We start from the raw sequence: 25,264 nt of genomic DNA on the forward strand, positions 1-25,264 counted from the left end.
GACAAGTGCTCTCCCACTGAGCTGAGCCCTTTCCTCAGCCGAGAGTCCCAGTGTTAAAAGTGTTTCCTCAACACCTAGCTCACAACTATTTTACCTCTCACCACACAAAGGGTCCTGGGACACTCCATGGGAACCTTGGGTATAGGGGACTTACTAAACATGGCTCCAGCTAAGCAAAGAGAGTTCAGGAGGAAACATGGCTTCCTAATATGATCCAAACACCGAAGGGCAGGAAGGTGAACTCGTTTGCCTTCTTAGCCCATGAACAGAAATGCCTGCCATCCCAGCTGCTGCTTGGAGAGGGGCCTCCATACCTATGAATCTCCCCAAGTCCTTTTTTTGGACCTCTATTTCACAGCTACTCAACTGTCTTATAGGCCCAAGGATCCAAACAGATGCGAATACAAGTCAAAGTTGCCTTTAATATGTGATTTTTAAAAAAAAAAATAGAAAAAATAGCTGGGGCTACATAAAGGGAAGCAGAATGGGGGATCTGTGGGTAGAGCCATGCCCTACTCTTACCCATCCCCCCATATTCTGCTTCCTGTCTTGGAGAGGAGGGGGAAGGGACATGAAGTGGCTGGATCTTCTAAAGCCAGAAGTACTAGGAAGTCCATGAAGGGAACCCGAGGCAGTGAGAATGTAGTGCCAGTGTAGGCAGCCCCAGGGAGTGACACTCAAACCACAGAGCAGCCCTCAGCTGGTGAGCCCAAAACCTGGACCACATCTTCTCGGCCTATGGTAACCAGGGCATCCTCTAGCACTCTGAGGGTAGCTCTGCTGCCTTCTTGGGTAGCCCAGTCCCTTAGCAGGGTATAGGCTGGTGACTGGCCACAGGCCATGGCTTCTACAGCCTCAGCTTGGTAGCCCAGGTGGCCTGCCAGCCGCTGCCAGCCTTTGGCAGGTTCACCCAACATCAAGAGTCGCTCGACCTCCTGCTGCTGCTGCTGAGGAATATGCAGGTAAAGTCGGCAACCGAGGTCAGGATGTGGTCCTGGGGTGGGAGACAGAGGGTTCGTTGGTGGTGGGTAGAATTAGTTAAATACAAAGGACTACCGACTGAGAAACGGCTCTCACCTTGGCTGGGGATACAGGGCTCCAGACAGAGAGGAGAGTCCACGAAGACATTACTGTCACCATGTCGCTGGTCCCTGGCAGGGTCCCCTAGCTCTACAGTCCGAGCTTTGGCCAACTGTTGTCTTTGTTTATGTGAGCGCCAACTGTAGAGGGCAGAGGGTACTAAGACAAGGAGCTGCTGGCAGTCCAGGCGTGGAGGGATGCCACAGGTACTACCCAGACCACCTACCATTTGAAGGCCACATAGGCCAGCAGACCAAGGACCACAGTAGCCAGGAGAGCACAGTAGACAGGAATGATGTTGCTTGAGGCCCCTGGAGGTTCAGGGGGAAATAGGGAGGAGGTATTGGGAGCCAGGGCTCCTTCAACTCCTACCCACGCTCTTTCCCTGTCCCCATCCTGCCCCTTCAGGGCTGTATCTGCAAAGAAAAAGACAAAAGTGGCCAAGGCAATGAGCCACAGCAGCCTCACTTAGACCATCTTGGTAGAACGTTCCAAAACCAACAGAGCTCACCGTGTAGTCAAGGACTCAGCATGGCATCCAGAATTGGCTGGCCCTGAACTGGCAAGAATGGCTTGGCAGATAGACACATGCCACCAAGCAAAACAGCCTGAGTCGATCCCCCAGGATTCACAAGTCCCCTGTCCCCCCACATGCTTGCTAAGTGGCTAACAGTGCTTGTTCTATTCCAAGACCAGAGTTCTGTTCCCAGCATATTTGATGGCGGCTCACAACTACCTGTAACTTGAGCGAGCTCCAGGGAATATGGCCTCTGGGCATATAGGAACACATAAATAATTTAATTTTTTTTTACTTTGGTTTTTTGAGACAATGTTTCTCTGTAACTTTGGAGACTGTCCTGGAACCGCTCTGTAGACCTGGTTGGTCTCAAACTCACAGAGATCCGTCTCCCTCTGCCTCCCGAATGCTGGGATTAAAGGTGTGTACCACCACTGCCCGGCAATAATCTTAATTTTTAAAAAACCCTTTGCTTGCCACTATGGATGATGCAGATGTGCCTTGCCATCTCCTGGAGGTGTCCAGACTTCTGTTCCTGCTGTTATGACTTCTCCCGAAAACACTAGAATCTACTCCGGAAGCCTTCCTTCATCCTCTCCTTGCTCTGGTTACACGGCTGTTCACATGGCTCCCAGAGTGGACTCTGAGACCACACTGATGTGTGTTGTTTTCACAAAACCATAAAAATAAAACTTAATTGGAAGTAAATACTGGTCCTCTTGTTGGAGACCACGGAGCCTGTGCAGGGACTTGCACAAAACCCCCACTCTGCCTCCCAGCCCGCCTGCTCTCTAGGGTCTGGGTCAAAATATGCATACTTGCGTAGAGCACACCTTTGCTGTGGCTGACGTTGTAAAGCATGGTTCTCCCAGGCACGGCCGGCTGTGCTGCTGCTTGGTGAAGGCGAGTCACACATACACAGCCCTGAGCTGACGGAGTGAAAGACAGCTTTTCTGAGACAAGCAAGAATTCTGCACGGGGATAGGAGATCCTAAGCTCTGCGGCCAGAAGTCTCTGGGGCGGCCTGTCCTGATTCACGCCAGGGCTGGAACAGTCAAGCAGGTGGAGGTGACTGAGCTGGCTCCAATAGCTCTCAGGATAGAAATCACCCTATCTCAAAGACCTGGGCTGATCCCAGGGCTGTTGAGAGTAAAGCTGCACTGTGACCCTAGCTCAGGCTGCAGCACCCCTAGAGATCAGTGAAAGGCTCACTCATACACTTCTGCAAAAACCAACATCCCAGGTCCCAAGACAGGAGGACTCCTGTAAGGCCAGGTTCCCGCTCTGCTCCAGGGCCAGTGGCCAGCCCTTTCCTGGCCAGGTGCTAAGTGAAAGGCTACCTTAATGCAAGGTCACAGGGCAGGCTGATCCAGGGGACCTAAGGCTAGTGTTTTTCTTATTTGGGAATTTAGAGAAGGCCTGAAATGGAAGATGGGCCACTCAGTCCAAGGGCCCATCTGGACCCTACAGTACTAAATCTACCGAGACTCACTTCCTGCAGGCTGAGGCTCCAGCTTTGGAAGGAGGAGAGATTTCTCCAGAAGAGGAAGAGACTCAGAAAGGCCCCCCAGGTCTCCAACAGTTACTGCTGCATGACCAACGAGTCTACCCCATAGCGTGCCAGCAATCCCCTGCGGTAAGCCTCGCTCGGAGGAGGTGGGTGTTCCCTTACACACTCTACCTTTGTGCCACTGTCCTGTCCACACTGGAAGTGGGGGGCTTCCAGTGTCCTAGTTGGTGGGTGGGTCCGTAAACCAGTAGCAGCTGACAGGCCTTGGAATCTACCCCACCCATCCTGAGCTTCTGGGACTTCTCCTGGCTTCCCCACCCATCACCAAGCCCAAAATGAGAAGAAACAATTCAACAGCCCCCGCAGGCCTGTACACACCCCAACACAGACGCTGGTACCCCTTAGGTTCAGGGCACTCTGAGGTGGGAGATAGGAAATTCTGACCCCTTCCACCTAGCAAGAAGCCGGCTCGTTACTCCCACCCCTCCTGACCTTCGGCGGCCACCCCTCCGAGGGTGCCAGGTTCCACTCAGCCAGGAACACGGCGGGAATCCCTGGAGAGGGCAGGTTCCGGTTTGCCCAAGAAAGAGTGAGCCAGGGCTAGGGGCGGTCCAATGTGGGGGGTGTTGGAGAGGGGAGCAGGACAATGAAGAGGCGGGACTGAGCTCGAGGGCGCGGTCTCGCCCCCGCCCCACGCTGGAGCACGCCGAAGGTCTCGGAGCGCACAGAAGCTGACGCCCGCCTGGTTGCTGCGAATGGCGTGCAAAGCCACGCGATGGACGAGAGCCGAGATCCAGGAGCCAGGAAACGGCTGGCAAGGACAGAGGTGGCTTGGCTGGCTACACGGAGGCCAGCCTGCCCAGGAAGAATGGCATGCCAGGCCGGGCCGGGCCACGGGGACTAAGATTGGTGGCCACCGAAGGCCGAGAAGGCGAGCACATGTATACTCAAGAGACCAAGCGGCTACAAAACTAGGCCAAGTTTATTGCTGAGGTTGGGCAGAGAGGGGCACCTTTAGGAATTAAGGCCACTGGCGGTCTTTGTGCTTCACTGGAACGTGGGGTTTGAAAGTAGTAACCCCACCCCTACCCCACCCCACCCCACCCCACCCCAGATTGTGCAAAATATGCAGCTGCGGCCTGAGGCCGGCGCTAGGTCTCCCCTCAGCCGGCGAGGGGCGGGACTTCCTGGTGATGCCATCTACCAATCCCTGAGCTGGAGGGTGGGCCCTGCCCACCCCCTGGGGCAGCAGTCTCGTGGGCAGGGCTTCGTGCTCGTTCAGCGAGTCTGAGTCTCGCCGGGCTTGTACTCGGTCTCCCCAGAGGACACCTGGGAGATGCGCCGGGAGGAGCGCCACAGCTTCCGCGCAAACTGGCTGCTGCGCACCTGGCGAAAGGAGGATGGGCTGCAGTGAGCTTGGGCGGCTGCCCCCTACCCGATTTGATTCGATGCCTGGCCCGGCTGCTCTTGTCCTCACCTCAGAAGGCTGCCCGGCGCCCACAACGATCAGTTTGCCATCCTCCAGGCCCACCAGCACGTGGCTACGCTCCTTCGTCACGGACACACTGCGCACTGGCACTTTCATGGGCAGGGGAGACACAGCAGGCTGCAGTCTAGCACAGGGAAGTGGATATCCGTTAAGTCACAACTGCAAGGCCTTCAGCACAGACGTCTTCATTAGCCCGTGTATCCACGCTGTTCTCATTTTAAGGCTGGCTAAACTGAATTCCTGATTTATAAGACTCCCATGAGTGCATGGCCGAGGGAGGCCCAGGGTAAGATTCCCCATGGGCAACACACCTAGAAGAACGTGCTGTGGGATAGCGTGTACTCCCTATTACCCTGTGCCAACAACCACCACCTAGAGGGGCCCTGAACTAAAAGTGGGGCTCACTTGTTCAGACGGAAAATGTGCAGAGAGCACTGGACGGTGCCCAGCAGAACAAAGTCTCCTGCCACTGTCAGGGCCGTAGGCTGCTCTGGCAGGGGCAATGAAGCCCGCAACCTCCCATTCACCGAGTACAGGTGCAAGGAGTAGGTGACCTGGAAGAAAGGAAAACATTAACAACTGTCCCACCATTCCAGTTGCCCCGATGTCTTTGTTGGGTACCCTATTCCATACCTGGGCCCCGGGGCGTTCACAAGCAGAACTCTGTACAACAATCTGGCCTTCAGACCCCAGGGCCAGATGTGATATAGGTCCAGGCAGTGTGGCACCTGGAGGTCTTAATGCTGCCACAAACTGACCTCGGCGTACAGTGTGGATGATCACAGTTCCATCCTACAGAAGGCAGATTAGGGTGCTAAGCAGAGAACTGGAGGCTCTAGGGCCAGCGCCTCAGCAAACAGTCTCCCCAGGGCACGTGTCCACTCACCTCGGATCCAGACACAGCCATGTCAAGTTCAGTGCTGATGGCCACACAGCTCACTGCAGCCTCATGACCATATAAAACCTGCACAGGCTTTGGTGCCAGCCCTACCGACAAACCACCCTGTGGGAAGCCAGGGCTAGCTTAAGATTCAGACAAGTAAGACTTTATCCAAGCTAGAGGGCTGGGGGGCAGCGGAGCCCCAGATTTGCTCACAGTAGTAAGGGTAAAGGAAGGACAGGAGCAGCTCTGAAGGCTCCCTGAGGGGCAGATGGACTTCCAGGCTACAGTCACCTCCCAGGTCTGCCCACCATACACACCTGCTGCAGAAGACGCCACACCATGCACGTGGTGTCCCGGGAGCCTGAGATGAGGTAGATGCCACAGGTGTCCAGTGCAAGGCAGGTCACTATATCTACACAGGATAGAGAGGACGTAACAGGGTTACTGTACCTCCCAGGCCTGGTTCAGAACTGCCTGTCCGTCATTCTCCCTGGCACCAGGGCAACACATACCAAGGTGTTGGCTTAGCTGGTTCAACAGTTTGCCACGGGGTAGTCCAGTTACACGTAGGCTGCCATCCCAGTGACCACCACTGAAGAGCAGCTTTCCGTCGGGGGCCACCGCCAGTGCTTGCCCACTAATGCCACTGCCTTGCACCCACGGCCCACTCAGTAGTTTCTGCATCCTAAGCCAGGGGGAAGATGGCAGGTGAGGCTGGGCCACAGGGGAGAAATCTCTCCCCTGCAGTTGGCCTGCATTCTGTTTAGTAGGGAGGTGGCTCAAGGCAAAGGGCACCCAGAGCCCACCCTACCCACAGCTTCTCTCTTACTTGGGGTTCCCCATGCTGGGGTCTTTGCTGAAGGTGAAGTAGTTATTGATGTTTCGGTCATAGGGCAACCAGCTGTGAGTGCCCAGCAGCCCGTTGGCACTCACAGTCACCTGTCGGCAAGAGTGCGCTAAGGTGGCTTCGGGGCAAAGGCAGGAGGGACGGAGCTCAAGGGAACACAGCCCAGCGCACTTACCAACAGGTCCGAGGAGCCCTGGGTGATGAAGGAGTGGGACTGCCGGTGGGGTACCAGAGCTAACACTACAGGTACCCCTTCACTGACAACCTGCGGAGAGATGCGGAGGAAGCCCCAGCTAGCACCCTCTTTTCCTTGCCCCCTACCCCCAGGGGCACAGAGTAGGTGTCAGATGGAGAGGAAGAATCCTAGAAGTACACATGACAGCAGTGGGCATGTAAGAGGTGCATCACAGAGAGAGGCAGAAGACCCCAGGATCAAGCTTGATCTCAGCCCTGATCCTCTCGTCCTATACTCTGGAGGGAGAGGGGAGCCTACGTGAAGATGCAGGAAGGGGTCCATCCTCACCCCACTCAGGGTCTCGGGGATTGTCAGGAAGTCACCATTTGTGATGGCCCCCCTCAAGAAAGCCTCCCTTCCTCCTACCCTCATGTCTACAAGATGCCTTTAAAACAGTCCCTTCATTCCACATGCCCATCTGGCCCCAGAAGGTAGGGACAGCGCAGTTAAATCCATCTCCCGGAAGGAGCAAAGTTCCTGCCCTATTTTCACCTCAGCAAAAAAGGCCTTGAGCTGGTACAGGTTCTGGAAGACACTAGATGAGTTAGCGTCCGGACGAGCGAGGCGACTGGCCGCTTCCTCAGCAGAGAGCCGTGGTGGGTGTGGCTCCTGGGGACGAGACGGTCAGCACCACGATGTGAGAGTTTCTTTGAGACCAGAATAAACTGGCTGTTCTGAAACTCTCTTTGTAGACCAGATTGGCCTCGGCCTCGATCTCGCAGAGATCCACCTGCCTTTGCCTCCCGAGTGCTGGGATTAAAGGTGGGAGCCACCACCAAGTGTTCTTGACGGCTGTATTCCCAGCAGTTCCTACCTTTAGCAGCTGACAGGGAGTCTGCCCAAAGTTGCTGATGATGCCTTCCAGAGCCTTCCGTTCCCGTTCATCTGTCACATGGTCCAGGTCTACAGCCCCTGAGAGGGCGGCAAAGCAGTCAGAACTCCTTCAGTGTTCTCTGCATTGCAACTTCATCTGTTCCCTGGCCCGGCTTACATGGGGCACACTGCCTACCTTCATAGGTACAGTAATAGAAGACATTGAGGGCCTCCTCAGCTGCTGGACCCCGCTGCTTATAGCCGAAGATGAGGTCGATCCACTCATGCAGGTGGGTGGACACATACTCCGATTCCTGAGGACAGGAAGCGGCAGTCAAACCTGGGACTGTGAACCCTACCACAACTCTCAACTCTGGCTGGCTGGCTGTGTGCGGTCACCTCCTCACCAGAGCCTGGCGATGCTGTTGGATGAAATCCTCTGGACTGCTGGCCCACGGGGGCAGCACCACATCATCCACTTTCTCATTGGTCAACTGGAGGCAGCCCAGATCAAAACCTAGCCGAGGAGAAGATTAGCAGTGTCGCATGTATCCCTGGCCACCCTGTCTGGGCACTCCCACAGCCGGCGCCTTGCATGCTACCATTCTGGTTCTCCAAGAAGTCGGGAAAGTAGAAGAACTCTGGGATGAGCTCCTTCACGTCTGCGGGGCTCTCCAGGCGTGCCTGCCAAGCTGCTGCCACTGAGTGGAACTGCCGGTCAGAGCAGTCGAACCTGGTGGAGGGACACAGCCAAGGTCAGATGATGGATGCAGAGGGATGTAGAAAACCTGAGGCAACACAAGAGGCTGCTGGGAAGACAGCCTCTCCTCCTCCCCTACCTCCCGTCACCCCTGGGCGCACCGGCCACTCTGGAGCTGGACGTGCAGGGAGGTGAAGGGCTCCACGCGGATGAGGTAGTGCATCACGCCTGCTGCGTTGGAATAGTGGGTACCGTAGTGGAACTTGTCGATTGTACCTGCTGGGTCCTCAAAGCTCTCATATCTGAAGCCACAGACAACAGAAGTCAGCAGAAGCCCTTCACCCACCCATCCCCAGCCCCCTGAGCCCTGCCCTGTCCACATGCTCACTTCTCCCTCACGAGCTGGGCATGCTTGGGGTTCACCACACCGATGGGTTTGGACAGGTCCCGGAAGACAGCTGGATTGCTGAGGTCCAAGATTGGGGACACGTAGTCCTGCAAGACCCAGGGGAACTGGCCGCCCCCCCAGGGAAGAAACTGCATGAAGACCCAGATGGCTTGTTAGCCCGCACAGCCCTGCCCTCAGCACTCAGGAAGATGGATAGAGCCTGCTCACAATACCACTCGGAAGGGCTGCAGGAGCAGATGGTCTACAATAGACATTCCTTCCGGGGAGACCAGAGCCCAGCAGCAAGAAAAGAGGGTATAGGAGTGAGGCAGTGGCAGGGAACAGAGGCCAGACCTTCGTCATAGGTGAACCATTCAGGGACCCTGCTTACAGCCTCCCTCGCCCATGAGCTGGCACTGACAGATGCGGTTTGGGGGGGGGGGCAGGATATGTATACAGAGTGGGGTCCTCACCACAGGGTACTGAGACAGGTCATTATAGGTGCGTCCTGCGATTGTGTTGAGTTGCATCAAGTATTCAAAGTTGGATATCTCTCGCTGTACCCATTTCTGGAGGGCAGAATAGCAAAGGATGGGCAGTGGTTCTGTCCGGGACCCTTGCTTACAAAGTCCACACACAGTCCACACGAACATACCCAGGACTCTTACCTGAGTAAGTCCTGAGGCACGAAGCATCTCCTGGGGGGAGCGGCTGCTTAGGTAGTCTTGGGTGTGTGGCCGTAAGCGCAGGAGCCACGAGTACACCTGGTTCCGTACCTGGGTGTGGGGTGAGATGGGATAGGGCTGGGGCCTAGGAGCCTGGCAAGGGGATGAAGCTGAGGACCCAGACACCTTGCATGGGAAGTTGAGGAAGTAGTTGGACTGATCAATAAAGAAGAGTTCCAGCGCCGACCGCCTCAGGTTGAAACGCCGCAGGTGGACCTCACGCAGCTGGGCCAAGGGGCGCCGAAAATCGTGGCCGATGCCTACAGGACCAACGGTAGATATAAGGAGTCACTGGCTCCTACCTGGTCCAGACCTTGGCCCTTCTCTACCATCCCCTCAACCAGCTCCACCAGAACGCACCTTCCTCAGTTTCCACACGTTCCGTGCTGCCATCATAGAAATACACGTGCTGCGTGGTGACCTCTAACAGTCCGGGGACCACGGCCACCACTGTGACGAGTTGGCACTCAGCTGATAGGAGCAACTTCTCATGCTGCTTATCCAGCTCCACCGCCTCCATCCTGAGGGTCAGCATACAGTTCAGCTAGTGATGCTGGCATCCCTTCTTGGCAAGCTCCTGAAGTCCTGTGTTCACACCTCCCTGATGGAGAGGAGTTGCCCAGGGCCTAGTGCTCACTACCCCTGTGCCCTCGTTGAACTTAAAAGTCTCACCCCTCCTGCTGCCCTGCTTTTCCTCACACCCCTGCCCTGGTCCCCACATCGTTCAGGTTTTTCTCAGCCTTGCTGAAAGGTGCTTAGCTACTAAAGAACACCCAATCACCTGCCCTGCTAAAGAAAGACCACCTAACCACTCATCCTTTTAAATAACTCCCAGATTTGGGGTTAAAGAGCCCTTCAGGTACTCCGTTAGTCAGCAAAAGACAAAGGCTTGGACTCAGTCCCATGGAAGGCACACATCCTGGACCAGCCCCCAGTCCACCCACTCACAGGCTCTCCGGCACTGCCAGTTCATCCTCCCCTAATTGGTCTTCGAGCAGCTCCTCTGGAGGGGTGCTGATTTTGGCCTCTTTGGTCACTGCCAGGGGCAGTGAGGCCTCTTCAGTGGGTGTCATGGGGGCTTCACCTGCGTGAGACCAATCGTACTTATTTAGAGCAAGGCATGGTGGGAAATACCAGCTGGGTGGACCAAGCACAACACACTCACCTAAATTGTCTCGCAGGGCACTGGCTTCTAAGTGAGGGTCAAAGTGATGATTGGGTACCAGTTTTAGTCGCATTCGTGAGTATGTCTCTGCATTAGACAGCTTCCAGTGGGGAGCTGGAGGGACCCTGCAGATAGATCACCACGAATTGTCAAGGCCTAGCAAAAGGTTACAGGGCCCCCACTTTAAGACTGTAGGGTTTCTCTGGGGAGCTTTGGCTGTCCTGAAGCGTAGGTCTGTAGACCAGGCTGTCCTTGAACTCTGCCTCCAGAATGCTGGGATTAACGGTGGTGCTTCTGCTAACATGTTCCCCCCCAAAAAAACCCATACCCTTGGCTAAGACTGCTGTTGTTATTCATGTTACCTTATTCTATTTAAGACCTTGAGCAGAGAGCCAAAGGCAGTCTGGCACTCTTAAATGCTCCCTTTGCCCCAAGCCCAGCTCCTCCCCCTAGAAGCCCAGCCCACCTTAGTGCCCAGGCCCCACAGGGGCTGGAAAGCTGGCGCCACAGTGCCCCCCAGTGCAGCAGGGCCGTGGAGTGCTGTGCCGCCTGCTGCTTCAGCACCGCTGCATAGCGCAGCCCCTCCAGGCGAGCCCTGCGCTGGGCGGGTTCCAGGACCAGCTCCTGTGGTGGGAAGAACAGGTCAATCCCACTGGCTGCTGTTTCTCCTACCCAGTCTCTACCCGGCTGCCCTATTAGCTGTCTCCCAGGCATGTAGGTGAGGTAGCACACTGTCCCCCGTTCTGGGCTGCACACCTGGAAGGCCCTTCGACTCTGAATGCGTTCCCGCCGCTGCCGATGCCCACTGCTCATAAGCATGTCATAGCAGGCATTCCAGAAGCCGGACATGAGGTCATGGCTCTTAGCATATGTGTCCATTTCAAACTTTGACATGGTGGGCTGTACCTGGAGGATTAATGGTGTGAGGCCAGAGCATGAAGTGTGCCCGAGCCCCCATTTCTCTTCCTTGATCCCCACCTCCTTTAGGCACCTGCTTGTCGATGAAGTGGCGCCATTCAGGTGTGGCACAGAAAGCCTGGAAGTCCTCAAAGAAGGTGGGACTTCCATTGGTGGGCGGTAAGGAGGGCAGCCCCCACTGCAGTCCCAGGGGACCGTAAGCACGGTCCAGCAGTGTGCGGACCAGTGGCACCAACCACGAACAGCGCTCAGAGGCTGCCACAGCTGTAGATGGAGGCTGTGCATGCTCGGTCTCAGAGGAGGAGGTGTTCAGTGCCCGGCTGAGTGCGGCCTCCAGCTTGGAGAGGACATAGCATGCCTCTTCACGGCGGGCTGGCACTGCAGTCTGCAGTAGTGTATGCAGCTTCACATAGGCCTGGGCATGCAGCTGTAGGTGCAAGGGAATGAGGGTGTCAGCTATATCTCCACCAGCTCTGCTTCCACCTCCACTGCCCACGTGCATGCTCACCTGTGGGTCCTCCAGCAGGATATAGCCAAGCACAAGACGTAAGCCAATCTGTGCCATCTCACGGAGTTCTGCCATGCTATTGGCGAGATGTGGCCAGGCGCCCAGGCGATCAAGAAGGTTGCACACACCTTCAAAGAGCTGCCACATGTAACATTTCCAGCGTGTTACCACACAAGGCCGGGGATACAGAGGAAGAAAGCAAGGTAAAGTTTGGCCTGGAGGCTAGGGAAGGTTTGAGCCAAAGTCACTGTCCTTCCTGCTTGACCAATCCTGCAAGGTATACCTGGCTGTCTCTAACACTGTCATTCACCCCGAACCTTGGCCTGACTCTGACTAGACATGCCCATAGATGTCCATGCTGATGCATCCAGGACTGCGCTGGGTACTCTCCCATCTTCCAGACTAGATACTCCCACGTTCATAAGATCACAAGAATGCATGTGGCTCACGCCCCTCTGAATGGTCGCACCTTTTCACTCCATAGCTCCTGATTACCATGGCCCTCAGCGCATAGGAAATCCTGGAGCAGGCGGAGCAGCCACAGTGCCTGGAGGGTAAGGTTGGCCAGGCCTCCTGGGGGAGCCTCCTTGATGTCAGTCAGGGCTGATTCCAACATCATCTCTAGGAGGCTGGGCAAGAGAAGGACTCAGTACCCACCTTGCACTTTCTCTGGCTCCTAGGCTCCCAGAGACCCATCACCTTTGCAAATCATCCCTCTTACCTGCGCTTGATGCAGTCTGGTGGGCGCACAAGTGTGGCCGAGGCCCCCAGCTGGGTAAGAACGGAGAAGACCTGGCCACGTTCCCGCCAAGCAGCCTCATCGCTGCCCTCCACGCCGCGCCACGTCACTGAGAACAGCACATTGGTGAGCAAGTTGCACAGCTCCTCTTCATGGGTTTGCTGTGGGTAAAGGAGGGCAGTGAGGGCCTTTGGGCTGGGAGGGGAGGGAATCTCTACTCAATACCCCCCCCAACCCCTGTCCACACACTAGCAGGAATGGTGAGAGGTGGCATTCAGCAAACAGCCAGAACTAGCACAAGGGCTCCAGTTACTGTCTGAACTCTGGGGAGAAACCTGGGGTTCTGCTGGAAAGAGGAGAGGAGATATTCACAGAGGCATTACCCCGAGTGTTCAAGGCTGCCTGGGAACTCCCAAGGAGCACTGGGGCTGGAGAGACAACTTGGAAGAGACAGGCTATCCCTAGGCCCTTCATGGCTGCTCTCCTCCACTGTGGCTCAACATAACTACACATAAGACTATCAGCCCTGGCATCCAGTTCATCTTTGGAGAGGTCACACTGCTAACCCTGCTCCCTTGAGGTGTCATCTCCAGACACAATGCAAGGTGAGAAGGTGGCCCACCTCACCTGGGGGTTGCTTGTGTTAGAGGTGTCGTCCCCACTGACGGTGGGTTCTAGCAGGCTGCCGTCCTCTAGCACATTGGAGAGACTGGAGCTGTGGCGGCCTTGGGCAGTAGGGAAGGGCCGCGGCCCATCAAGCGGGGAAGGTGTGCCAGGCTGGCTGGCTGGAGTAATTGTTCCACTGCTGCTGCCACCGCCAGCAGTATTGCCCGAGCCCACACTGGCCCGTTCCAAGCCCAGGTCAAAGGGCGTACTGAATGGGGAGAGGGCATGGTAAAAGGCATCTGGGTCAGGGCACGGGGGCTCTGAAGGTAGGAAGACGTCAGAAGATTCAGCAGGCAACTCGGTGGGTGATGGGGACAGGGCTGGCTCTAGGGAGGTGGGCAGCTCTGGGAGAGAGCGCGGGGGACTGATGGCTGTGGCAGCCTCCAGGACATACAGGCGGGTCAGCATATCCTGCCAACCAGCTTGTCGGGCCAGTAGCCGCACTACTTCTGGCTGTCCGTAGATGAGGTGGAAGAGCTGCAAAGCCAGGGCACAGCAAATTAGAGGCCATCTGATTGCTTCCCTAGAGCCTCATCCCAAGGTCTTAACAGTGGGGGCCTCCAAAGACACCCCCATTGCAGACAGACAAAATGAACTGCAAGAGCAGAAGCTATCCCTTTTCCTCCCCAAGCTTTTCTCTCTGACTCACCTGACGACAGATGTCCAGGCGGACGCTGAGGTCAGCCTGGAGGGACAGCTGTACCACAGCCAATAAATCTGAGAGGTTCAGGCAATCCGGGGATGCAACCTGAGGGGCTGACACGGTAGGAGGGGACTGTCTCAATCCTGTCCCCTATGGGAACACTCCCTCTTCCCACCAGTCCCATTCCCAGTAGATGTTGCCCACTCTGCCTGCTCTGGTTCTGTTTGCTTGTTGCTGTGTTGTGGTCTTGTGAATGCTATGTGAGCATTCTGCCACTGAAATGCATCCTCCCCTCCATCTCATCTGCCTCTTGGTCCCAAGCATGTCATACCTGCTCCTATAAACAGCTTATAGAGGCCCTGGCAGAGCTGGGGAGAGATGGTACCCTCGGGCAAGCTGGCAACAAGACCCTGGAGACCACAATTTCGCAGCCGGAGCCTCTGGCGGTTCCGCTCAGGTAACCGTTCATTTTGCTGCAGTCTTCGCAAGATCTGTGTGGGGGAGATGAAGGAGCTGTCATCACAGAGGCCCTAACATAGAAGGAAAGTCACTGCACAGGTATGTGGCTCCAGAAGAGGCCCATGGAAGTGGCTTTATTCAGTGGTGCAAAGCTTCCCGAGATTCCAGTCTGGGCTTCAGAGAATGGGATTATGAGGTCAGGACGGGGCTGGGTATACCTTGAAGACTCTGTCGGTCAAAAGAGGCGGTGATCTTGGCCGCACCAGCAGAGTGAACAGCACCTCGAGGTTCCCTGGCTCTAACAGGAAGATGGCCAAGGGCTCTTGTGCTGGAGAACCGTGAAGCAGGGCCAGCAACAAGTCCAGTGTGCCTACCACCTGAGGATACAGAATGTCTCTCTAGGCTGGGTTCCCCAGCTGGTCTATATACCTCTCACCCAAATCTCACCCTCCCCAACCTCCTGCCTACCTGGCCATCATCACTGGTGGCTGTCAAAAAGCTCAACACAACCTGCATGTCATCCACTGAGAAGCTGCGAACCAGGAACTCACGTGCCAGACCCAAAAGGGATGTCTGTACTGTGCGCAGGTCGTCGGCCGCGAGGGGGCGCTCCCGCTGTGGGCTAGTGGGTCCAGCAAGCACAACCAGCAGTCAGAGAGGCAAGATCAGAGAAAGTGGCTAAGTGAGCTGGGCAACATGTCATCCTGTCTCCAATGCCAGGCACGACTGTGTCAGGCCCCCAGCACCCACCTGGCCCCACCGGCCTAACCTGTAGTGTGTGCGCAGAGCATCGAGGATGAACTGGACTCCATACTTCTTCCGAAGCTTCTGTCTGTGCTCACGGACTATGCTGGACATGTACTGGATGTGACCTGAGCAGACATCAGCAGAAAGCTTCCTCCAGGGCAGGGCTCCGCCTCTGCCGCTCCTCCCAGGCACCATCCTCACACCCCAGGGCACAGTTCTGACCCCTCAGATTATCTAGAGCAAGGCTGTGACTTCTCACCCTGCCCTGCCCTGTGGCTAGGCCTCTTTCCCGAGACCTTTACCTACCCAGGCGCACAGCAAAGTCACTGAGGGTCCAGAGGTGAAAGTTGAAGAGCAAATGTTGGTAGAGCAGGTAGAGGAGGGGCCCGCTGCTCTCAGCCGCCACCTGCTCCATCAGCAGCTGGGCAGACATGAGCACGTTCATATCCATGGCCCAGCTGGGGACCTGCGGGAAGAAGGAGCTGTCTGAGATGTCAGGCCCTGCCTCCTGCTGTCCCAGTCTTCTCAGCAGCAGACATGAACCACCATCCTTGCTCACAGTCTTTCAGGACCGCAGCCATCTTGGAATACAAGCTTCTCCTGACAGCCTGAGCCACCTTCCTATCCACATCCTCACAACCAAACCTGCCCATTCAGGCCCCACTCAGACACCACTGTCCAGAAGGTCCTGCCCATCTCATTTCAACCTGCTCAGTAGGTCTTACCTTGCGCAGGAGGGCCCCTATGATGGCAGGCCCCTGGCATTGCACCAGGCTCTCCTGATTCACAGTGTGGCCCTGCAGGAAGTTCCGAAGCATCAGGAGAAAGGCAGCCACTGCATTCCTCTCCATCCGTTCCTCTGCCAATTACCAGGAAAAGGACAGAGATTGGTCAAAGGCATGCCAGAAACCACTACCTCAGACTTTCTCCCGAATCCAGGTGTGAAGGACTCACCTGAAGACTTGCCCAGGGGGAGAAGCAGGCCCTGAGTGTTAAGGCCTGAGGTCAGTTCAGGTCCCACAAGGTCATGTGTTTCACCTGGACCTGCTTCGGCCTCTTGGGGCTGCACAGCTACTCGCTCCAGCAAGGGCAGCAGGGCACCCATGCCCCCTACACAGTTCACCACATCCTGGGGGGAGGGGCAGTGGTAAGAGGACAGCTCCCGACTAGCATCTTGCCTAAAGCCTGGACACAAGGTGTGGGTCTCTTAAACTGGTCTTCCAAACACTATGGGGCCCAATACTGCTCCCAGCTAGCCCTCTACACACTACACATGTATACACGTACCTTCACGTCCCACGTCTCCACCCTATGTCCCGTCAGGCGGCCATCCAGCCCATGGCCAGGGGACAGGTCCAGGCAGATGTTGCTCTTACAGGCCTGGATCAAATGGAACAGAGGGTAACATACTGAAAGCGGAAGCCTGAGGGCAGAGCCAGAGGGTAGGAAGTGTTCCCCAGTCCCTAAATACCTGAGGCGAATAATGGAGGAGCAGCTTGGCACCAAGCTCGTGTAGTTCACCCTCAGGCTTGAAGGGTGCTGGCTCATTGGGCCCTGGAGAGAAGAATTCAAGGTTTTAAGAGCTCAGGAGGGCCTCTGGCAAAAGTCCACCCACAGCTTCCCTCCTCCCTGCATGCGCAGCGGACAGATTCCTAGGGTTGCCAGCTTCCCCTGGGCACTTTGCAAATCTGCTGCCCTGAAACTGGGACAATGGGGTAGAGGCTGGGACTAGGGCACGGGAAGACAGACATAGGTGCTACATACCCAGGACATGCAGGACCTGCAGGGCAGATGCCTGCAGGGCTTCATGGAAGATGGCCACAGTTCCCAGCTCCCCCTCCAGAGATGTGGGGCTTCCCCACCGAGTGTCCTGGGTGCCTGCAAGGGTGGAGCTGACGCTGCCCTCCTGCAGAGGGGCCCCCAGCCCAGGCCCCCAGCCCAAGCCCGAGGAGGCTGGGACTGACTGGGAGCGGGTGAGGGAGGGGTGAGTGTGAGACAAGGCAGTGGGTAGCCCTGTGGTGGTCGTCGTTGTGCGGTGCCCAGCAGAACCAATACAGCAGGAGGAGAAAGGCTGCGGGGTCAGGATTGGGAGACTAGTCAGGTCTGAGCAAAGCCTGGGAGTCCACCTATATCCAGCTAATGGTGACTCCCAAAACCATGGACTGCAGAGCGGTACAGGCTGAAGACACACAGGGGTTCCAGTCCACACTGGCCCAAGTCCCTCCAACTGACCCAAGGCCTCCCAAACCCTGCCTAGCACACCTCACTGAGGGATGGGAAGTGAAGAGGTGCTGTCTTGACCAGATGACCATCTTTGTAGACACTGACCAGGTTCTGACTGAAGAGCCGGCGCCCAGGCACATGCACAATGGCCACACAGTGCTGTAAGAGAAGCCATGCTTGAGTCTTGGCATTCCTCACCCCACACTGGGCCATGTGAGAAGGGTGGGGACTCACCCAGGCAGAATCAGCGAAGGACACTTCGGGCAAGCTCATGGTTATGTACTCCTTCCGTGTACACACAGCTACCACCAGGGTCCCAGCTGCCGTGAAGAAGGCCTCAAACCCTGAGCCATTGCTGGTGAAGAAGCTGGGGGCAAGCAAGCCAGTTATGCCTGCTTCTTACTCACACTAGCAGTGGGTCCCTAGCCCTTGGTAGTTACCCACCTGTACAGTTGTTTTCGCTGGAGGGGTCGGCTAGGAGCTGAGGTAGAAGCTGTCTCTGTGGAGTGCAGACAGAGCCAGGCATGGAAGGTAAAGCCAGGTCCCGGCCATCGCTGCACAGGTGGTACCATGATGCCTGCCATGCTAGGTGTGAGGTCAAAGTAGCGCAGGGCACGTGCAGGACCCCGGTGCCGGGCCATGCCTGACAGCGCTCGGATGATGGCACCTGCATGCCGAGCCTTCTGAGATTCAGTTCCCTCTGACTCTGAGTCCAGTCCTGGTGGGGGGCGCAGCAGACGACGCAGCTCCAAGGGCCTTAGAGACACTCGGCCCAGAGCTTGCAGCAATGCTAACAGCTGCTCCTGGCAGCGGACTCCCAGGGCTATCCCTGTGCCAAGTGTCTCTAGCAGGTAGCCCACTAGGCCTGCTTGCACACAGGTGACACGGCTGGCAGGGCAGCTGTCACAGAGCCACCACAGCCGTTGTGCCAGGAAGAGGCGCAGCTCAGCTGTGGGCAATGCCGGTAGCCATTGCATCAGCACCAACACTGGCTGTTCATTGCGGATTGGTGGAGGCGGGTGCATGCTGTGGTCACCCTCCACAGCCTGTAAGTGGAAAGAATGTGACAGCCCCAGGTCAGCTATGGCCCCTTGCCAGCTACGAGACTTCCTGTTGCATAGTACAGGAAGCTAGCATGGGCCACCCCATCTTGGTGCCTTGCCAAAGGTACATGGACGATCATGGCCATGAAAACAAGTACTTAGCACTAACTTCCAAGCTTTGGAAGTAGCCTAGACTGGCCAAGCCCTAACTCTATGTTCCTGGAATAGACCTTGCGGCCTATAGTGTAGAGGTCTCAACTCAGGGCACTGACACATGGCTGAGCAACAGCTCACATTGTACTGGCCATAGGTAACAGTCCTCCAGACGAGGGACCTGCCTCAGGCCAGCTGCCTTTGGGACACAGGCCTCAGCCCAGTACTCACCATGTTGAGCAGTTCTTGCAACAGTCTTTGGGTGGGGGGCCCATGGCTCTGCAGGACCTCCTGCAGGTGCTGGTAGCCAATGCGTTCCTTGAACACCTCCTGAAAAGTGGGGTGGAAGGAAGGAAAGTTGTGGGTTTGAGGCCAGTTCATACTCTCAGGGACCCCTCCACTTTTGGAACTCTTTGTCTATCTCTGCCTGAAGGTCATAGTACAGAAGGACAAGGACAACATGGAGGATGGAGTAGCCTATATTCATCTACAGATGGTGGTCAGCTTACAAGTGTCCCAGGACACACTGATGACCACACCCCAGAGGGAATGGCAGTCACGTGCTCTCCGGGGAACAAGATTTACAGGTCAGTTTTGAAAACACGAGGACAACAAACTCTACCTCTAACTCCTATCACAGAAAGTCTGAAGCCTCCTCACCTTGGCCGACGGGGAGCCACTCATGATGCAGGTCAGCACTCTAACCACGTGGACGGCAATGGCATCTGTGTCCTGGTCCAGCACCTTGGAGTAGAGGGGAAGTCAGAAGAAGCAGCTGCCAGAACCTGGCAGTAAAGGGGGTGCAGGGCCCGGTCCACCAAGGTCCAGGGCCTCTGCTGAATCAGCAGCTCTCTGTGAACACCAGGCTTGACTTGCCCCACAAGCTGTGTTGCCCTGAGATGGAGTGTTCTCATAGCAGATGGGCAAGACTGGGAAAGTACCACCGCCTGGGGGCAGGGGGGCCTCAATTGCCACCTGCTGCTCCTGACATGGCCACTGGCATGAAAGAATAGACCAATGGTGCATACTGCCTCTGCACTCTCTCCTGTGGACTTACTGGCCCTAGTTCCCACATCCCCACCCAAGTTAGACACACGTGCAAGCAAGTCATCAAGTGTCCCATCACCCATGATGATTGACAGAGATTCAGGGGTACAGGGGCAATCAATCACAGGGCAGTAGAGCCAGAAGAACCTTCGAGACCTCTAAGTCCTACCCTGTCCCCCATCCCCTAAATCGGTGAGGATGCTGTGGTCTAGCTTAACTGAAACTGACAGTCAGGCACGCTGCTCACTCCCCTGGCCCACTCTGGGGGATGAGAGGCTGAGAGGCTGATATCAAGTGTCCAGCCATGTTTTGTCCTGTGGGCCCTTTGCTCACAGCTCTTCCCAGTCCCCCAGAAATGTGACCTCAGACAACCTTCCCTTCTCTAGGCCTGTTTCCTTATCTGGAAATAAAATCGAGGGGGGGGGGTCACCTAGCCCTGCCTGATTTGGAGCCGAATGGCTAGGCAGACTCTCAGAAAGTCACCATAGGCAATAAACATACAAGGCTGCCTCATGAAGACAAAGCCAGGGCAGAAGCTCTGGAGGTTGGCGGCCCAGGTGTAGAGCCTCCATCTGACACCCCACAGTTCCTACAGCACCGATGACATGAGGCATGTAGCATGTTATAAGGAGCCAGATCTGTTTAGAAGAGGACTCAGGAGCCAAGGAAGAAATGGGCCCCACTAGGAACCCCTGCCATAGTAGGTGGTTACAACCTAAGCTCTTAGTGTCTGTACTTGTGTCTCCTTCTGAGAAGGGGATGTGGGGTAGGTGGTGAAAGATTTCGAAGGTTCCTTCTAACTACATCCTGGTACCCAATTCTAACACCAGGGGGGGTTAGAGACCACTTTCTGCTCCAGTCTCTGGGATAGGGCCTTGGAAGGGACTGGGGTGAAGAAAGGGTAGAAAGGGTATGGGAGTCACCCTTGCCGCCAGGTATGTGGTGCTCAAGCACATCTACCCGCATCCACTATTCTAGAGTGCAGGAAATGGTCAAAGAAGGAGCCCAGGGTGGGTGACCCAGGGAGGTGCTGCCTGAGCTAGCCAGCCAAAGAGTGGTACCTTCTGGACATCGGGCTCAGTCAGTAACCGGGTGGCCAGGTCACTGTCCCCCTCAGGGGGTGCCCGCGCCTGCAAGTATAGCTGTGAGGAGGAGGAGGGGAGTAGAGGAGGAGGAGGAGAGGTTAGAGCAGGAGCAGGGGAGCTGCCAGGGCTCTGCACCAGTGGGAAATGGCCCACTGGGTCTGCATCACAGTTCTCCCATCAGAGTGGGGCCAAAACCCAAAGGGATAAACCCTGCCCAGGCCCCAGGCCCTCCCACTGAGCACAGGCCATAGCCATGTTTGCTCAGCAGCAACCTTCCGGGAAGTCTATGTGATTCCCCCTGGGTTTCGGGCCTTCCACCCCCAGGTGAAACCCCACCCACCTTGCTGTTCTGGATGAGGCGAATAAGATGTTCAAAGCAATTGTTGCTAAGGAAGGTGGCTTGTAGCACTGGCCGGTCCTCGCATGCCAGCATCATGGGGATGGCATCTGTGTAGGGGTCAAGGTCAGACTCCCCCACGAACACTCTTACACATCCCATCTCTCCCCAGTCTGGCCTTTCCACCAGCACCAAGGGCTTGGGAGCCCATACCTACCGAGCATGCTGACCCGCAGGGTGACATGGGCCTCTTCGGGGCCTGAACTTGGACTAGCTGGCCAGTCAGCATTAAGAATGTGGAAGTAGCCCTCAAGCAGGGCTCGGAGTTCTGGTCCTCGGGGTGGTGCCCGGCTTGCGTGCAGGACATGCACTGCCCCCACCAGTGCTTTCAGAGCTAGCGGTACCTGGGCTGGGTCACGGCCCCAGCTCCGCACCACACCCAGCAGTCCCTGCACAGAGCCAGCGCTCACAGCCACCTGTCCGTTCTCCTGTGGGTGAGGAAAGATGGCAGTGGGCTCACCTAGAGGCAAGGTGCCGAGAGACCCCCCCTTGGTCCACAGCTCACTACCCAACCCACCTTTCCTCCTGCAAGGACAGCGCCAAAGAGGTGGATGAGCCGCAACAGCAAGGTGGGAGGCAAACGGCCTGCGTCCTGCAGGCTCTCTGGGTAGCGGGTAGAGCAGAACAATGTCACCACGTTTGTAGGGTCATGGGTCAAAGGACTGCATAAGAGGTAGGGTACCTAGCATGGGGGTGTGGGGCAGAAGCTGAGCCTAGCAAATGTCCAGACTTGCGGAAGGAAACCCCCTGATATGGGTCTAAAATGACGTGGATGGCAGGGGGGTGGGGGGCTACAGCATTCTTGAGGGACATATGGTCCAGCCCAGAGAGCCTAAGCAGCATCCTAGATCCTTATGTCCCAAAGTGACAGGGTCCCAGAGCAACCCGTAGCCACTGTGCTTCTAAGATGTAAATCTGTTCCCTCTCCTGCTGTGACAGTGGGAGCTTCTGGTGTGTGGCTCTGGGGACCAGGCTGTATCAACTGCACTGACAGTTCCCCTTCCCCACCGGGGATTTCTAGGGGCTTTCATAGCCTCACATGTGGCCTTGCTCCAGCCAAGCTGGACAAGGTGTCAGGCAGCGAAGTGAAACCCAGAGGCAGGAGGGTCCAGGCCTGAGTCATGTTGTGCGACCCAGGTGGGACTGGGTGGAGTCAGGGCCTCCTGCAGTGGGGCTTTTGAGGCAAGACCTAAGAATAAAATTGCCCCGTGAGGGGACAGGACACAGAGGGCTAATACCCTGAGAAGGAGTAATTGGTAACATTCTAGGGATTTGGGGACAGAAGTGGGGAGGAATGAGAATCAACCCTGAGGATACCAGGCTGCCATTGAAGGGTCCCACAAATGGGAGGAAACAAATCTAGATGGTCCTAAGAGTGCCTAGGCTGTAGGAAATGAAGGCAGGGCTCCCCCGGGGATCTCCTCTCCTGGGGCCATGTACAACTGACTTGCTAGACTATCTGAGAGGACCCACCTTCCCACAGCCCTTCTTGTCTCTGTCCAGCTACTTCCTGCTCTGACCATATCCAGTGCTGCCTACTGTCCCTCCAATGAGAGGAGAGAGAGAAGGCCCAGAAAAGAAGAAACAAGTGAATGAAAGAAGCAGGAACAAACAGGGACGGACACACACACACACACACACACACACACACACACACACACACACACACGGCCAGAGGGGCTTCTGGGTATCACCCCTCCAGGAGTGAAGAAGTAGGTGGACACAGCTAGGGCAGAGAGGGACCTGAGGAGGAAGCCTAGGTTGGGGCGACCCGAGCAGAGACTGGACAAGGAATGAAGAAGGTTCAAGTGTCTGGGAGGAGCCAGGAGAGAAGGAAGACGGAAGATTCAGGGTACAGGTCAACACCCCACCCTCATTCCAGCCTAGGAAAAAAGTCTTTGTCCAAGCTTGCACTTTCTTTTCTCTCTACCAGCAAACTCCTACGTGGCTGCTGAAGGTTCCGGTGCCTCCCCCAGGGCAGACCACCAAGGAGTTCCTGTCTAGAGGATGGCATTGAGGAACTAGAGGAAGGGGACCTAAGTTTGGAGGCAGGACTGGGTGGAGCCTGACCTTGGAAGAAGGCTCCGAATTCACAGGGCAAAGCGGTTGGAGGGAACTTGTATTTGTTCTTCTCCTTGGAGCTGATGACTTCCCTGGGGGTGGGGGTGGGAGAGTTGGGGTGAAGCCCGCACTGAGATCCATCAGCTGAACTCACACCTCTTCTTGGTCAGGCCACTGGTCATTCTCCTCCAGCCTGCACACAGGCTAGTCCCCATAAGACCAACAGTCCCATCCCATCCCTTTCCTTTGTCCTGCCTCCTGTAGGCCACCCTGCCTGAGGCCTGGGTCTCACCCACTGTGCTGGCGACGCCAGGTCTGGTAGGGGTCAAAGAGCTCCTCACAGAGGAGCAGAGCATGCAGGGCCACATTCTCCAGCTGGGTCTCATGGCCCTCCTTTGATGATGGGGGTCCTTTCAGCTGCAGTGTAGAGAGGGAAGGGGGTTAGCCAGTCCATACCTGCAGTAGCTGTCTCCACCCTATCCAGGCAGGCCCCTCACCTCAGCCATCAGCCCAGTGAGCAGTGCCAGCACTCGGGGCACCAGGACCTGGCCCCAACCAGCCTCTACATTCTCCAGATTCCTGGGATGGGGGTGAAGAGCAAGAGAGGTCACCCTATGGTTGCAGGTCTCCCTCACTCCCTGGCCCACCCGTCCACAGAGGACATTAGGGAGGAGCCACCTGCAGAGAATGATGAAGAGCTTCAGCAACAGCAGGGCCTGTTCCAGGTCGTCCTGGTCCAGCTGCTCGGCTAGCGAATGGAGAGCATCTAGGGGTAGCAGAGGGACTTCCGCACCTGTCTCCTCTGGCCTGTGAGAAGGGGGAGTTACTGAGTGCCAAGGACAGCCATACCTGCCTGGCCCTGACCTCCATGCAAATCCAGCCTTACCTTCGAGGTTCCAGGGAAGATAATGAGATACTCTTCTCGAAGGCACCCACAAAGGCCTTCAGCCATTGCTGCAGGTAGCCAAGGTCCTTCTGTTGACCAAAGATTTCAAGAATGAGAGCGGAGAATCTCAATGACGAGAGGAGATGGGTATGGACAGGTGGAGCACACGGTTAGGTGGATTAGAGGTGGAGAGATGGGGGCTGGGGAAGGGAGGAGGGGATGGGCCCTGGAGGACAGGAACTTGGAAGGGACCACTGTGGTATCGACGGGTCACCTCCAGGACCTCAGCTGCTTCTCTCAGTCCAACCTTCAGTCTTTGTTCCCACCTTTCTAATGCTGGGACCCACACAGGCCTGACAAGGCAGAGGAGGAGCTTAGGTGGGGGCGTGGCTATGGTCCACACTAGTGCTGCTGCTGCTCTCTAGTCAAAGCTTTGGGATGTATCCTGCCCTGGCACCTTTTCCAGGTTCTGCAGCCACCACCTCCTGAAAAACTTGGGTACTATGTGCACCAGGCTGCACACACACTGTTGGATAGGCATCCAAGTCACGCTTAGACTTCAACGCTACAGGATCCTTGCACAACAGCCCACCCTTGCCCTGAAACCTCCATCTGCTCTTGCTGTTTACCTGGACCCCGGGTCCCAAAGCCGGTTCCATGGACAAGAGGGGTGGGTAGTGGCTGAGCCAGTGTATGGGCGCCGCCAAGGAAATTATGGTGTGAACAAAATACGTTTCCTCCGCCCTGGCTGGGGCAGGAAGCGCAGAGTCACGGTGGGGGAGGGCAGTCGCTTCCTCCCAGCAGACCGCAGGGATGTGGAGGGGGCCCTGGGGCACCCGGGGCTGCAAACACATTATGGGCAAGGCCTGCAGCACATGGGGTGGGGGTCTTCCTGTCCTGGGTACCATCCTTGCTGTCAGGGTGCCAGGTAACTTTCATTTAAAGTACTCACATTTCCCAGTACTCACAAGACCTCGAGCCTGGGAAGACTATGCAAGACTTCCTACACCTTTGTCCCTCACCAGGACCCAGCCACCTACCTGGATCCCACAGGTCTTTTGCTCAGTGAAACAGCTAGCCGTTTGCCTTAACTTAAAGCTGTATCCAGGACATGGGAGTGGACCTGGCCCCTACTCTAGCGTCCAAGTAGCTGCCACCAGAGAGCCATCACCTTTCCCAAGTTAGAGAGGAAATGAGAACGACAGTGAAGAAGGACAAGAGAAATGGCACACTTCAGTCAGTGCTCACAGTGCCCAAGACTGCTTCCTAACGCTGTGACCCTTTAATATAGTTCCTCATGTGGTGTGGACTAGATCCATAAAATTATTATTATTATT

At 56.2% G+C, this 25,264-nt stretch overlaps 2 protein-coding genes across 5 annotated transcripts in view; both read right to left on the bottom strand.

Annotated features, from left to right (window-relative positions):
* Nucleotides 1–405: 405 nt before the first annotated feature.
* Nucleotides 406–3,851, bottom strand: LOC101985014 (death domain-containing membrane protein NRADD). Of its 3 annotated transcripts, none has more exons than XM_026779476.1 (5): nucleotides 3,600–3,851; nucleotides 2,431–2,526; nucleotides 1,307–1,496; nucleotides 1,078–1,220; nucleotides 406–994 (listed from the first exon to the last, which is right to left on the bottom strand). In XM_026779476.1, the coding sequence occupies exons 2-5, from the start codon at nucleotides 2,456–2,458 to the stop codon at nucleotides 678–680; spliced, it is 678 nt and encodes a 225-aa protein (XP_026635277.1). In that variant the 5' UTR covers nucleotides 2,459–2,526; nucleotides 3,600–3,851; the 3' UTR covers nucleotides 406–677. The 3 variants fall into 3 exon arrangements, with proteins under 3 accessions (XP_026635277.1, XP_013201944.1, XP_005348053.1); XM_013346490.2 differs by having other exon boundaries at nucleotides 2,416–2,526; XM_005347996.3 differs by having other exon boundaries at nucleotides 2,416–2,642.
* A 354-nt stretch (nucleotides 3,852–4,205) lies between these two features.
* Nbeal2 (neurobeachin like 2) overlaps nucleotides 4,206–25,264 on the bottom strand; it is a 29,649-nt gene continuing 8,590 nt past the window's right edge. Inside the window, exons 2-54 of one of the 2 annotated variants that reach the window (XM_026779318.1) lie at nucleotides 23,928–24,016; nucleotides 23,720–23,848; nucleotides 23,539–23,620; nucleotides 23,334–23,458; nucleotides 23,051–23,133; nucleotides 21,498–21,583; nucleotides 21,138–21,408; nucleotides 20,924–21,030; nucleotides 20,560–20,640; nucleotides 19,112–19,195; nucleotides 18,683–18,781; nucleotides 17,700–18,301; nucleotides 17,490–17,622; nucleotides 17,295–17,414; nucleotides 16,797–17,103; nucleotides 16,504–16,586; nucleotides 16,320–16,412; nucleotides 15,987–16,161; nucleotides 15,758–15,891; nucleotides 15,339–15,498; nucleotides 15,055–15,157; nucleotides 14,754–14,907; nucleotides 14,504–14,662; nucleotides 14,158–14,317; nucleotides 13,833–13,939; nucleotides 13,145–13,660; nucleotides 12,500–12,678; nucleotides 12,248–12,407; nucleotides 11,779–11,916; nucleotides 11,344–11,697; nucleotides 11,109–11,258; nucleotides 10,819–10,976; nucleotides 10,353–10,477; nucleotides 10,136–10,271; nucleotides 9,548–9,708; nucleotides 9,131–9,447; nucleotides 8,936–9,031; nucleotides 8,463–8,587; nucleotides 8,236–8,376; nucleotides 7,977–8,107; nucleotides 7,782–7,891; nucleotides 7,571–7,688; nucleotides 7,376–7,473; nucleotides 7,054–7,170; nucleotides 6,502–6,591; nucleotides 6,309–6,418; nucleotides 5,992–6,164; nucleotides 5,797–5,891; nucleotides 5,483–5,599; nucleotides 5,230–5,388; nucleotides 5,002–5,150; nucleotides 4,585–4,720; nucleotides 4,206–4,493 (exon numbers count right to left, since the gene is read on the bottom strand). In XM_026779318.1, coding sequence (XP_026635119.1) covers nucleotides 4,386–4,493; nucleotides 4,585–4,720; nucleotides 5,002–5,150; nucleotides 5,230–5,388; nucleotides 5,483–5,599; nucleotides 5,797–5,891; nucleotides 5,992–6,164; nucleotides 6,309–6,418; nucleotides 6,502–6,591; nucleotides 7,054–7,170; nucleotides 7,376–7,473; nucleotides 7,571–7,688; nucleotides 7,782–7,891; nucleotides 7,977–8,107; nucleotides 8,236–8,376; nucleotides 8,463–8,587; nucleotides 8,936–9,031; nucleotides 9,131–9,447; nucleotides 9,548–9,708; nucleotides 10,136–10,271; nucleotides 10,353–10,477; nucleotides 10,819–10,976; nucleotides 11,109–11,258; nucleotides 11,344–11,697; nucleotides 11,779–11,916; nucleotides 12,248–12,407; nucleotides 12,500–12,678; nucleotides 13,145–13,660; nucleotides 13,833–13,939; nucleotides 14,158–14,317; nucleotides 14,504–14,662; nucleotides 14,754–14,907; nucleotides 15,055–15,157; nucleotides 15,339–15,498; nucleotides 15,758–15,891; nucleotides 15,987–16,161; nucleotides 16,320–16,412; nucleotides 16,504–16,586; nucleotides 16,797–17,103; nucleotides 17,295–17,414; nucleotides 17,490–17,622; nucleotides 17,700–18,301; nucleotides 18,683–18,781; nucleotides 19,112–19,195; nucleotides 20,560–20,640; nucleotides 20,924–21,030; nucleotides 21,138–21,408; nucleotides 21,498–21,583; nucleotides 23,051–23,133; nucleotides 23,334–23,458; nucleotides 23,539–23,620; nucleotides 23,720–23,848; nucleotides 23,928–24,016 — 8,193 coding nt within the window. In that variant the 3' untranslated portion in view covers nucleotides 4,206–4,385. The remainder of the gene's footprint in view (nucleotides 4,494–4,584; nucleotides 4,721–5,001; nucleotides 5,151–5,229; nucleotides 5,389–5,482; nucleotides 5,600–5,796; nucleotides 5,892–5,991; nucleotides 6,165–6,308; nucleotides 6,419–6,501; nucleotides 6,592–7,053; nucleotides 7,171–7,375; nucleotides 7,474–7,570; nucleotides 7,689–7,781; nucleotides 7,892–7,976; nucleotides 8,108–8,235; nucleotides 8,377–8,462; nucleotides 8,588–8,935; nucleotides 9,032–9,130; nucleotides 9,448–9,547; nucleotides 9,709–10,135; nucleotides 10,272–10,352; nucleotides 10,478–10,818; nucleotides 10,977–11,108; nucleotides 11,259–11,343; nucleotides 11,698–11,778; nucleotides 11,917–12,247; nucleotides 12,408–12,499; nucleotides 12,679–13,144; nucleotides 13,661–13,832; nucleotides 13,940–14,157; nucleotides 14,318–14,503; nucleotides 14,663–14,753; nucleotides 14,908–15,054; nucleotides 15,158–15,338; nucleotides 15,499–15,757; nucleotides 15,892–15,986; nucleotides 16,162–16,319; nucleotides 16,413–16,503; nucleotides 16,587–16,796; nucleotides 17,104–17,294; nucleotides 17,415–17,489; nucleotides 17,623–17,699; nucleotides 18,302–18,682; nucleotides 18,782–19,111; nucleotides 19,196–20,559; nucleotides 20,641–20,923; nucleotides 21,031–21,137; nucleotides 21,409–21,497; nucleotides 21,584–23,050; nucleotides 23,134–23,333; nucleotides 23,459–23,538; nucleotides 23,621–23,719; nucleotides 23,849–23,927; nucleotides 24,017–25,264) is intronic. The other variant, XM_026779319.1, reaches the window with a different exon arrangement.

Source organism: Microtus ochrogaster, chromosome 5, assembly GCF_000317375.1.
Source record: "Microtus ochrogaster isolate Prairie Vole_2 chromosome 5, MicOch1.0, whole genome shotgun sequence".
Taxonomy (NCBI): domain Eukaryota; kingdom Metazoa; phylum Chordata; class Mammalia; order Rodentia; family Cricetidae; genus Microtus; species Microtus ochrogaster.